We start from the raw sequence: 12,490 nt of genomic DNA on the forward strand, positions 1-12,490 counted from the left end.
GGAGTGTTAAACGTATAATTAGGGGCTGATTTAGTTAGTGCCGATATCATTAACTAATTAGTTTATTCATTGCTTCTCATGCCTCCTCCTCCTTTTCTTTAGGCGTGGAACTTTATGTCTCCCGATCGTTAATTTTCCAATCGCTATTTATAAACTAAGTCAATATTTCGCGAAATAATTTTAATATTTAACAATAGTTAATCCATACATTAAAAATTTTAATTTTCAAAAACAACTTGTGGAAATCAACTCAGACTTGGTAAAAAAAATTTTAGAAAAATATTTTTACATAAATTAAGATAAATTTTTTTTTACATATATTGTAAAATAATTTTAAAATCATGATTTGTTTTGCAGGTGAGCTTTCCAAAACATTACCCTAATTTTGAATTACCATTTTATATTTTTTTTTAAAAAAAACCACTTGTGGTACCTTTTCTTCTTTTGTTTTATGTAATTATTTATATAAGAAATGATTTGAGAAAAATCAGAAGACGTATATGGATAAAAAGGGAGCCCTTCATGGCGAAGGAAGCTCCGCGGATGAGTGTAAAGTCTCCGGAGGGACTTTCTGCCACGTGGCAGTAGCAATTATTTTCGCAATTCTAAATCTGCCACGTCATCTCCCGGTGCATTGAGGATATGAGAAGGATATCACCCTCCCCACTTGAACAGTTTCTTGGTTCCCACGTCAAAGATGACGTTAGTAATGACATCTCTGGAGCACAGTAATACAAAACCCTCTCAAAACCCTCAAATACAGATTCGCAAACACAAAGCTCACATCTTCAACTTCTGCAGAATTTGAAGGCGCATGACGACTGATACCCTTCGTGGGTATGTTTTCTCTCCGTTCATCTAAAGTGATTCATCACTCCATGCTCCTGAAATCTCAACTTCTCTTTCATTTCTTAAGTTTTTCTCTTCATCTTCTTCTCATTTCGTCCGAGTTTTTCTCTTCATTCCCTTTTCCTCTTAACTTTCCGGTGTTTAATTTGTGCTTTGTCTAACTAGTTCTTCCATGAGCTTTCATGTTTCCGTATGAAAATGGATCCATTTATGATTTCTGGAAGATAGAGAGTACTTTCTGGGTTGATGCGTGATATGAAACTACGAATAGCAATTTTGAGCTTTGACTATTTATCTTGGACATATAGCTTGATCTGTTTCGAAATTTTAGCAAATGATTTATGAAACTGTGTAAATAGTTTCCTTCAATGTGTAAACGATTTTGACGATGAAATTTTACTATTTTAGCAAATGATTTATGAAAAAGTCTGTTATGAAAATCTTGTCAGTGATTTAAGATAGAAGCTGAGCATGGTTCTCTCTTGAATTTGTAATTCGCCAGTATCTATGAACCACCAGTACTTCCAGAGAAGAGTCTCATCATCACTTTTCAAATTGTACTTAAAAGCTAATATTTTAATACTTGGTCATCTCCTCGCCCTGAATAGGATCTTTGTTTTCTTCTCGTCCTAGTATGAGCATCAATTTTGAGAATTCTAAACAGACTTCTGTTATGGGTGGTGACTGTAGGAACAAGACATCGCGTAAGAGACGAAGAAGCGAGAGCGACTCTGTCATAGGCACTCTTGAGAAGTGGAAGAAGTACAACAGTGAGCTTGATTTTGTTAAAAATGGAGCAAAGAAAGCGAGTCTCAGAGTTCCAGCAAAAGGCTCGAGAAAGGGTTGCATGAGAGGCAAAGGTGGGCCTCAAAACTCAGACTGCAATTACAGAGGAGTGAGGCAGAGGATTTGGGGCAAATGGGTGGCAGAAATTCGTGAACCCATTACTGGAAATCATACTACTGTGGGAAACAAGAAACCGAATCGCTTATGGCTCGGCACTTTCTCTACTGCACTTGAAGCTGCCCTTGCTTATGACGAAGCAGCCAGAGCCATGTACGGTCCTTGTGCTCGGCTGAACTTTCCTGATTATAACATGGAAGGAGAAGAAGATGAAGAACCCACATGCTCTAATGAGGAAACAGAGAAGAAACACGAGGCTGTTCTGGTGAAGACCGAAGAAGAAACAGAGGAGGAATGGAATCCAGGGGCTAGGTATGAGGATTCTGGTGTCATTGAAAGTGAAGCTTCCTTTGGGAAGAAGCAGATGGAGGAAATGACTTCTGATATTCTGGGATTTTGTACATCTGATCCCTCTCAAAATGAGGAATATAAAGCTTCTATAGAGAGAAACTTTGAAGATGAGGAGGGTTTGAACAATTCTGGTTGTGGAAGCTCCATGTTTGAAGAAAAAGGAACTGATGAGTGGCAGAGTGGTCATTTGCCTGTGCGTCTCAATAACATGAAGGAGGCAGACCTGGAAGCGGGTTATTATGACTACAGTTTCTTGAGACCTGATTATGACTTTGGCTTGTTGGAAGAGAAAAACTTACTTGGTATATGGTTTCCGCATTTAGCTTCTTAAATTAATCATAATACTTGTTTCTGCTTTTGTTTCTGTTTTTTCGATTTTAATGGGGTTGTTGCAATATGCTTTTTCCCCCCTTGAAAATCAGCTAATAAGATGCAGTTTCTACTCTGCTTTTTCCATCACAATCACTTTACGCACAAACGTAATGTACACTCTACCATACAATATTCTCTGTATCAAGTTTGTACTAAGAGTTATGAACTGTAAATTCTGCGCTTTTGTGTCTATGGGTTGTATCATATGTGGCACTTTCTTTCAGTGTTGGATAGGTTCTGCCTTTCCAACTTATTCGCCATGATTTTTCGACTTATGTCATGTTAAGCTGTAAAACAAGTTTTAAATGTCATATTTCATTAAAGAACATGACAAATAATATGTCAAAGCTGTATTAAATTGGGTCTTTTTAAGCTGCTTAGAGGACGACAGAAGTGTCACTGTCAGAGAAAATGAGATGTTAGGGTGAATAGTGACGACATTTCATGAGTTGCCTGTTGTTTTTGACTTTAAAACCCGAGATTCCGGTAAGAACATGAATATAGCTTAGCTTGAAGACGAGAAAAAAAATTTGAAAAAAATCAGCATAGAAAACTATCATTATCATCAGTATAACAAAGGCAAATGGGAAAAAAATGGGGTACACAGTATTGCATTTGAATCTCCCACATCATAATGGATTTTGTTATAAAATTATGGTAATCAGATCATCACAACAAAATTTAAATTACAATCTAACAACTTGGTTGATGATCGCAAAAGAAACAAGGAAGGGGTTGGGTGAATGTGAGAGTGACAGCTCTCCAAAAAAATTACATAAATTCCGAACAGAAGTTAAGATCCAGATGACGACCTGATCCAAGAAAGAAAGAATTTTGAGCGACCCCATCTTCACGATGCCCACCAAGAACCCTAAGTGCCACCAAAACAAATGCATCATGACTATGCAGCGCACCTTTGAGGAGTGTCTTGCAAGGAAGATTTTCAAGCGTGACTGTTTAGAAAAAAATAAGTAGACTTGGTCTATCCTTCATAAACAAGTCTACCTAAAAATCGTTGCTAGGGGTATTTCGAATGTGAGGCTCCGAATCATGACCCGATTCTTTCAAGATTTTCAGAGACAGATTTCATTCTGGGCCGAACCTCAGGGTCTCCCTCAGTGCAAGCTAGTGCTACATGAAACACAGCTAGAACCTCTTTCTTGGCATGAACTTCTTGGAGCAGGGATGGATCAACCATTTCTGATAATGGACTTTCTTCTTCAAACCCTTTCTTCACCCATCTTACCAAGTCAGGAACTTCCACAGAAGTTGATGCTGCCGGAGATGACTCTGGGGATTTCCCAGTAAGAAGTTCAAGCAAAACAACTCCGAATGAATAGACGTCCCATTTCTGGGTTGGTCTGCAGCCAGGGACTCTTGCTTCAGGGGCCTTGTAATTGTTGGTTCGCTCTGTTTGAGATGGTTTCATGTATGGAAGAGCTCCGCCCATGAAGCCGCCAGAGGAAGGATTATTTCCAGTGATGGTGATGAGGCGATTGAGGCCGAAGTCAGAGATGTAAGGGTGAAAGTCGTTGTCAAGTAGAATGTTAGAGGGTTTTATGTCACCATGAACGAACTTTCTTGGACTGCATTCATGGAGATAGGCCAACCCCCTAGCTGTTCCTTTGGCAATTCTTAGCCTCGTTGACCATGAAAGATTCGGAGACGGCTGACCATTTCTTCCTGCATTATCAATCAGTATTAATCACTATCTGCACTGAACTGTAAATGGCAGAAATTGTTTTAGAGAAGATTTGAACATCTAATACAAATTGCAAATGTGGATCATGTGCAGAGTAAAATCTTAATGTGCAATTCAACATAGAGGAACATGTCCTTTTTTTGGGTGAATGCATAAATAGACTAAAATATGAAGGCTATTGTAAGGGGTAGGGGACATAAGATTAACTTGAGAAATATGTCCTTGAAACCTTCAAGAAGGGAACTGGAAATTTAGATTAAGGCAATGCCCCAAAAGGCAAAATCACCGAACCCTCGGAAGTTTACTTTATTTATTTAATAATAAAGATGGGGTACAGTGGAAGCAAGGAAAGAAAGGGACCCGGCTCAAAAAGCCGCAAGTTAGCGTTAAAAGTTGTAACAACAAAAAGCATCCAATTGGAATAACAGGTTCAACTTTTACTAGGGTTGATAGAAAGTCCCAAGAGTGGCACAGACTTGTGCGTGTTTTTTCTGCAGACAGAGATTCGGACTTCATACAAAGCTGCTTTCCAAGATACGAATGAAGCTGCAATTTTCATGAATGTGCAACTTTCTCAGGCATACAAAAGACTCCCGCCCTGCCTTCCTGCCAACAAAGGTTGGCTGGTAAAGATTTGACTCTGATTTACAAGATTGGAAATTGATGCGAGAATTTGTTGGTCAGTAACATGTAAGTATCTATATTAAGGCTTTTCGAGTCTGTAGGCATTTCTGGTCTTGACGGGTCTTCAAACCCAATTCATTTAAACTTCTTTTATAACTAGAAAAAGCCTCCCTCTCAAGAAAACTCGCTTCGCCAAATGGTTAAGAAAAAGGTTGCCAAAGTGCAAACCTGCCTATTCGGTATCGGTTTTGAGTCCTCACCCGCCCGCTCCTCCCCCCCCATTAGTTGGTTACCTACAGGTGCTGGATACCGGGTGAATTACACCCTAATTCAAAAAAAAAAAAAAAACCCTCCCCCTCTATCCAAAAAAGAGACAAAAAAATTCCCCATCCCCACCACCCCACCCCACTTGTGGATTAAACACAAAACGATATCACTTATCCCGTTTTTCTAATTTTCCAATACCACCTAAACGGATTCGTTGTGTTGAGCGGCTCAAGGTGGTGTGTAATTGTGCAAATGGCTAAGTGCAAGATGCGGGTCCCCCCACATGAATGCCACTTAATTCCCCCACAGATCGTGAATGTCATTAGCTATGTACTTCTTCCTGCCCCCTGACATGACCCTAGAGCGACGTCATTTCACCATCTTCTGACCAAAGTTTCCTCGGATCTAACGCCCTCTACCCCATTCTCAATAAATACTATTCATCAACTCAACCGGTTCACCTAAACTCATAATTCTACACTCAGATTATTTTATTTTAGGTCAATCAGAGCATCTATTGTCCAACAAATCAACCATGTTGCAGTTGCCCAAAAAAGACACGAAGCAGACAAACTCCGATTTTAACTTCTCTATTTCTGGCCTGCTCTTTGAAATTAGCATAATCTCTCGTTGGCATGGAAGAAAACCACATGCTCTTGATCTTAATTATGTCGGGAATCCAAAAATTGTAACCTTTCCTAAAGTGACTAGCAATCCAAGCTCAAAGTGAGATTAAAATTAAGCAAAAATATCGGTTGGCATGAAAAATATAAAATCCAGACAGAACTCGAAGTGGGCAATTCAAAGACCTTATTTTTACTATCTCATGAAAAGCCAATAATTTCTGGGGATTCAAACCGAAGATGCCATGAGAAAGAACAAGCCAACTCAACCATATTCCAAACCATTAAAATAATACAGTAGGATAAAAGCCTTAAATAAAGTTTATATTCCGTTCACATTCCACATGGGTAATAAATTATAATTAACCAACATGAACGATTCCATTTCATTTAAACCTGCTATCAGTGTTATTCTGCCATTATTGGTTCTCTACGGAGTAGAATAGAAACGGAAGTCAACACCCCCTTCAGAATGATTGCAGCAAGTGAGAGCAAACATGAGAAACAGAAGAAAAATTGGCATGAACGATTGAATCAAAAGAATTTACCTCGAAGAGCAGTGGCCAGATTGCCATTGGAGATGAAATCACTGATCAGAAGCTTTTCGTCTGGCGCCCAATAATAAGCTCTCAGCTTTACAACGTTAGGGTGCTTCACCTTCCCAATGGCCTGAACCTCTGCCGCAAACTCCTTATACCTCTGTTCACCACCCTCTCCGAGTCTTCTAACAGCCACAGGCACCCCATTTCCGAGAACCACTTTGTACACAATCCCCAATCCACTCTTTCCCAATACATAAGCCGAAGCCCGGAGAAGTTCATCGAGCTCGAAGTTGAAACCTTTATCAATGGCCACCAAATCCCCTTCCCCTCTGCCATCCTCTGCCTTTTCAGGTTCCTCTATTTCAGAGTCATCACTTTTTAGACCACTGATGCATGGGAAGGAACAAATATGTCCTTTCTCATTCCCGCCAAACTTGCTCTTCCCTGTGCAGCTACATGCATTGGAGTCGTCCTTCTTTTTCCAATAAATGTACACAACTACAAGGCCAATCAACGCAACCGCAGCAGCGTCAGCCGCTGAAATTAGTATGATCAAACCAGGACTAAGGCCATTCCTCGAGTGGTTGTCGGATTCCCGAGATGAACTTGGACTCCCCGAGGAGCCCTGGTTCGAATTACCGCAAGATTTCTGGAGGGGAAATCCACATAGCTGCGGATTGTTCAGAAATGCGGTAGGACCCTGGTTAGCGAACGACCCCGTTTGGGGTATCTCCCCGGTTAGATTGTTATTCCGAAGATCAAAGCTCACTGCAACTGGCAAATTCCCCAGCGATTTCGGAATTTTACCAGACAAGTGATTAAAAGAAAGGTTGAGCGTACCCGATAGAGATTTCAGTTCGCCAATATCGTCCGGAATCGGCCCGTCCAGCTCGTTGGCGGAAAGGTCCAATTGAACCAAATTATCTAACTCCGACCACACACCTTTAGGTATCTCCCCAGAAAACTTGTTCCCAGCAAGAATCAGTCTTTGCAACTGCTTGCAGTTCTTGAGTTCCCCAGGAATGTTACCCGAGATGGAGTTATTGGAGAGATCAACGTTTTGAAGCCGGGGGATGTTGCAGATCGAAGGAGGTAAAGGGCCGGAGAGGTTGTTACCGTAGAGAAAAAGACTGTGCAGCGAAGAGGCATTGAAGAGCTGAACAGGAATAAAACCGTAGAAATTGTTGCTATGCAAATTGAGCCTGCGAAGATACCCCAAGCTTCCGAGCTCAGAAGGAATATACCCCCGGAGATTCTTACCAGAAAGAGTGAGTCCAACGACGCGAGGCTCCGAGGCGCCGGAGACGTTCATGCAGGAGATTCCAGACCACTGACAAGGAGTGGCGTCACCATCATTCCAGTCGGGGAAGGCCGAGGCTCCAGGAGGCTGGTCAATGGCTGATTTGAGAGACAAAAGGGCGAGCCCATCGGAAGAGAGAGAGAAAGAGAGCTGAGGAAAGAGGAACAGTAACAAGAAGAAGCAGCAAGGAGTGCTCATGGAGTGAAGATATTATGGGACGACGAGGGAAAAGTGGTTATGGAGATGGAGAGAGTGGAAGCAGAGAGAGTGAGAGGGAGGAGGAAGAACGAGAAGTGGGGGGAAGTTGGGGAGATGAGAGAAAGAGAGAGTATTTAAGAGAGATGGGAAGGACGAGATTTTAATCGGAGGGTCCCACACAACGCCCCCGCCAAAAAGCAGAGAATGGAAGGATGATCGGACTCGCCAACGGTAGAGTAAAGTAGAAGAGAAGCAAGTCGCTGGGAGCTCTCTGTTTCTTATTTCCGCTTTCAGGGCTTGGATTATACGATAGCTGCTTATCTCAAGTACTCTTTTATTACGGTTTATATATATTGTCAAATTTATTTAAATTAGCAATATAATGTACCATTTTAATGTGTTCTTGATGAGAAGTTTCTGCATCTTTTCCAAATATTTGGATTCATTTATTCAGTTAATTGAATTGTATTGGGGTACGTGTAATGATTTAACTGAATTCTTAGTGCTAAGCGTGAAAATGCTCTTGCTAAATTGTGAACTTCATCCCGCTTGAAACGTCAAGCAGTTAATATGTGCCCATTTAAATAAAAAATGGTATTCTTATGATAATGTCTCTATAAGCCATGTGTTAGGAAATACCGGGTCATAATTTTTTTTTAAATAAAAAATTGATTATACACTTAAAAGTTCCAAACAAATGAGTTAGGATTTGGAACAAAACAGAAGGCTTCACAAAATTCAACAAATTACAAGCCAAGGTTAGAATCCCCTTAAAAGAGATGTCCATATTTAGTGCCTGATAATATCTTGAATAGGATTGTTTCCAATAAAAGTATACCTGTGATTTAGTAAAACAAATTAAATAAATTAGTTTCCCCAATAATTTCTTAGATTTTTTTTTGGTTTTAAAGCATGCAAAAGGTTAAAAAAAATTGTGACTGCTGATACAAGTTGAAAATAAAATTAAAAGTCAAAGTAAAATATATTAATTTGAATATCCCCTACATTTAACTTGCACAAGTCATAATTGAAAAAATAAAAAAGAACTAAAATAGAAAATTCGATTAAAAAAAAAACCAAGGAGTTGACATTTGCTTAAATAATCAAGTCCTCTGCTTTTTTTTTTCCCGAATATTTTTGCAAACGAATATATAGTTTTCTCCAATAAAAAATGGTTAAAAAAATCAGTGAATGGAAAAAACTAGATTTAAGGTGCAAATTTACTTTGAAAATTTAAAATCGTAACAATATTATCATCTATCATATGAATAAGTAATTAAAATCTTAATTTCAAATCCCATTTTGTCTTGTTAACAAAATGAATGAACTTTAGTTAATTTATTCTCTATAATAAATTAATCTAATTCATATTTATGTATGTATTTTTTCATATAAAATCTTTGACAGGTTATAATATTTATAAGGTAAAGGTAATTACATGGTATATATAATTGTATGTGAATAATTTAAGACAGTTACCCTTGAGAGGTAGAGGGGAGATCAAATTTTATCTTTTCTTTTTCTTTTTTTTTTTGGGGGGGGGGGGACCTTATAATGTACTGTTATTGGCACGACCTATTCATTAGTGACACTCATACAAATTCCCTTTCCGCAACCAAACCCCACTTTGTTGTTCTCAAACTTATAATAATAGTGGCACAGCTTCACAAACACTTTCAATTCTGTTTTTTGTGCATCTCATTATTGATGCCAATTAAATTCCAACCCGTTGTATAGATATTCCAACTCGTTGTGTAGATATTGGCTTGCTTTCTTGCATATATGGCCTATGATGTAATTATTTAATGGTTGAGTAGTATAACTCTTTGGTGATAATTGCATCTGCTTTTTAATCATTCTAAGCAAACTTAGAAGCTAACAAATATATGTATGTCTCACACGAACTTCTATATGCCTTTCTTCTTCTCCTCCTTCCTACTCTATTACCCATCATTTCTTTCGCCCAAATAAACAATACGTTAACAATAAGTCATGATCAATCCTTTATTTAAGGGTAATTTATTTTAGTTTCCCTCTAGGAAAAAAAATTGAATATGCATGATATATGGAAAATGATATATTGATCTCTCTCTTTGTTTTTTTTTTAATTGTTTGCAATTTAGATTTAGAGTAAATAGCATCCATCGCCTTAATATTATTTGTAGTATATTTAATATCTTGATATTATTTTTCTCGCGCATCCAACACTTTTCGAATTACCTTATGATGTTACTGTCTGATATATTTTCTAATAAAATTAGGGTGCTAGAATCACGAGAAAATAATATCAAAGTATTGGATGTACTATAAATAAGATCATGATGTTAGATGCATATGAGAAATAATATTAAAATATAATATTGGGTGCTAATTTACTTCTTAGATGTATGTAGTAGATTTTTTTGTAAGAGACAAGCATCAACAATTTGAAGTTACAAGAAAGGTTAAACTTGCCACCTCCCATTTACATTCACAAAGAGTATTTCATACCATTAAACTATGTAAACTTTTGAATCAAGCCACCATTAACACCTTTGGAGTCCTTTTCTTTCTATTAGTTTCGTAAGGGGAAAAAGGCTGAAATTTTAAAATAATTTCGTTCAATAATTCAATGGTGAAGTTATGAATTAAATTCGAAACATAAAGGAACCATTCTTTTTTGGTCATAAACATAAGATGACTTTAACGATGATAAGTTCATATCCTCCGAAACAAGACATTATAAATATTTCCAACGAATAGTTTATTTATTTATTGGGGACCACCTTCCAACCAAATATACATGCAGCCAGTTTTGAGAGACTAAATAAGGCTTTGCTTTGGTTTAAAGATTGCGAAGATAGGTTGGTACGCATATTAAATTCCAACAATAAAATATTTGCCCCCATAGATCCTCCTCTATGTAATTTTTTTCCAAAAAAAATTAAGGTATATCCGGTGCCCAAAATACTTTTTCAGATACATCTAATATCTCTAGGTATTTTGTAATGCATTTAGCATCTTAAAATACATTTTAAGCGTGTCTAGCAATGTAAAGTATTTTTTTGTCTTGGTGTTTGATGCACCAAAAAATATTTTTTTCGTGTTGGACGCACCTAGAAAAATACTTTAAAGTACTAGATACATCAAAAAATACTTCAAGGTGTTGAACACACTTAAAAATATACTTCAGGATGCTTGATGTATCACAAATATTTCAGGATACTTGATGTACCCTAAAAAATATTTTGAGATGCAAAATGCATCTTAACCCTTAAATTTATAAGTTGTCAAAAATTGTGGTTAACTTTTTTTTTAATAAAAAAAAATCGAATGTTGAGTGATTTTTATATGAAATGTCGTTGCAATTTGCTGATAGCTTTTGTTGTCTATGGATGGCTGTAATTATAAAAAATATTTAATATAATTTTTGTTAAGTTCACGCATCTTAAATGCAATTTTTTTAAATATTCTATTTCTATGATTTCACCTCAATCTCCTTTGGCGTTAATAAAAAGAACCTCCCAGCTCAGTTTATGTCCCGTCAAGTTTAAGCCACCCCTATTTGAATGCCTTTATTCCTAATTCCTTAGAAATCTTCTCGTTGCTACATTAAGAAGCATAAACTCGGACATAAAATGTGACACTAGTCCGATACTTCATATAAAATTCAGTTAACTAATTTAAGAAGATTTAAAAAGTTACTAAATTATTTTAAAGTGTTTATATTTATCATTTTTTTTAAACTAATTTGCTTCACTTATAAATTGATATATAACCTAATAATATACATAATATTTTTAAGAAATTATGTAATATATAATATAAAATGATTTAATATTTTTTTATTTTAATTTAGATAATATAGTTTTATATTAAGAACATGAAGTGATATCTGTGATATAGATTTTGGAAACAAAATTGTGTTTTGGGGCCGATGTGTATCTCGTATGGACATAGCTTGGGCTTTAACTACCTATCCTTTGTGCTTCCTCCATCCATCTTAAAATAATGAATATTCTTTCAAGTTTCATTTTGTCGCATTAGAATTTTAAAACATTATGGCTTATTTTTATATTATTTTACCCAATCAGTAAAGAAAATAGTAATAGTATTACATTTTAGGGAAAATTGCTGGAAGAAACACCTATTATAGAATCCCTTGCTCAAAAATACTCAAGGAGTAAGGATTCAGTGCAATTGAGACAAATTTTACATACCCTCAGGGAAGAAAATTTGCAATAGAGGATTTTTCAACAAATTTTCCTAGATTTTATTACAATATAAACTATCTCCCTCAGTGCTTATAACCATAAATTATATGTAAGTTTATAAATTAGATAAATTAGTTTGAGAAAAAAATTATAAGCATGAAAAAATGAATTTAGATCTTTTATTTAAAACTAAACCTAACTATTAGCTCTTATATTAAGAATTAAATGTAAATTTTTTTGAAGCTTTTCCTGACATGGGAATGAAGAACTTTCAAAGGTTGCGTTTGATAGGAAGCATTGAAAATGAGAGACTGAGATTGAGATTACAATTAAGAAAATCTATTAAGAGAGTGTTTAGTATAAGAGATTGTTTGATATATGGGATTAGCCAAAGCCATGTATATGGGATTAGAGAATACCATGGGGGAAAGTGGTATTCCCAATTCCTACCTTTATGGGTTTGTCTAATCCCATATAACAAACAATTACTCATACTAAGTGTTTTTAATGATTTTTTTAATTGCAATCACAATCTCAATCCCTTATTTTCAATACTTCGTACTAAA

General features: G+C 36.5%; 2 protein-coding genes across 2 annotated transcripts; one reads left to right on the forward strand and one right to left on the reverse strand.

Moving 5' to 3' along the window:
• The first annotated feature begins 779 nt into the window (after positions 1-779).
• Positions 780-2,434, forward strand: LOC114742284 (dehydration-responsive element-binding protein 2C-like). Its single transcript, XM_028930556.1, has 2 exons — positions 780-837; positions 1,540-2,434. Exons 1-2 carry the CDS (start codon positions 815-817, stop codon positions 2,432-2,434), a joined length of 918 nt encoding a protein of 305 aa, XP_028786389.1. The 5' UTR covers positions 780-814.
• Positions 2,435-3,114: 680 nt separating this feature from the next.
• On the reverse strand, positions 3,115-7,980 carry LOC114742294 (receptor protein kinase-like protein ZAR1). The gene is made up of 2 exons (XM_028930563.1): positions 6,240-7,980; positions 3,115-4,158 (listed from the first exon to the last, which is right to left on the reverse strand). Exons 1-2 carry the CDS (start codon positions 7,729-7,731, stop codon positions 3,524-3,526), a joined length of 2,127 nt encoding a protein of 708 aa, XP_028786396.1. The 5' UTR covers positions 7,732-7,980; the 3' UTR covers positions 3,115-3,523.
• Between the last annotated feature and the right edge of the window lie 4,510 nt (positions 7,981-12,490).

This window comes from Neltuma alba, unplaced genomic scaffold (genome assembly GCF_004799145.2).
Source record: "Neltuma alba isolate B1F8T4 unplaced genomic scaffold, ASM479914v2 tig00003699_pilon, whole genome shotgun sequence".
Classification (NCBI taxonomy): Eukaryota; Viridiplantae; Streptophyta; class Magnoliopsida; order Fabales; family Fabaceae; genus Neltuma; species Neltuma alba.

Excerpts from the sequence above, each read along its gene's own strand:
- LOC114742294 (XM_028930563.1), bottom strand. The coding sequence starts at position 7,731 with ATGAGCACTCCTTGCTGCTTCTTCTTGTTACTGTTCCTCTTTCCTCAG. Across the intron at positions 4,159-6,239 it reads TCTGGCCACTGCTCTTCGAG|GAAGAAATGGTCAGCCGTCT; the intron begins GTAAATTCTTTT and ends TTGATAATGCAG.
- LOC114742284 (XM_028930556.1), top strand. The coding sequence starts at position 815 with ATGACGACTGATACCCTTCGTGG. Across the intron at positions 838-1,539 it reads ACGACTGATACCCTTCGTGG|GAACAAGACATCGCGTAAGA; the intron begins GTATGTTTTCTC and ends TGGTGACTGTAG.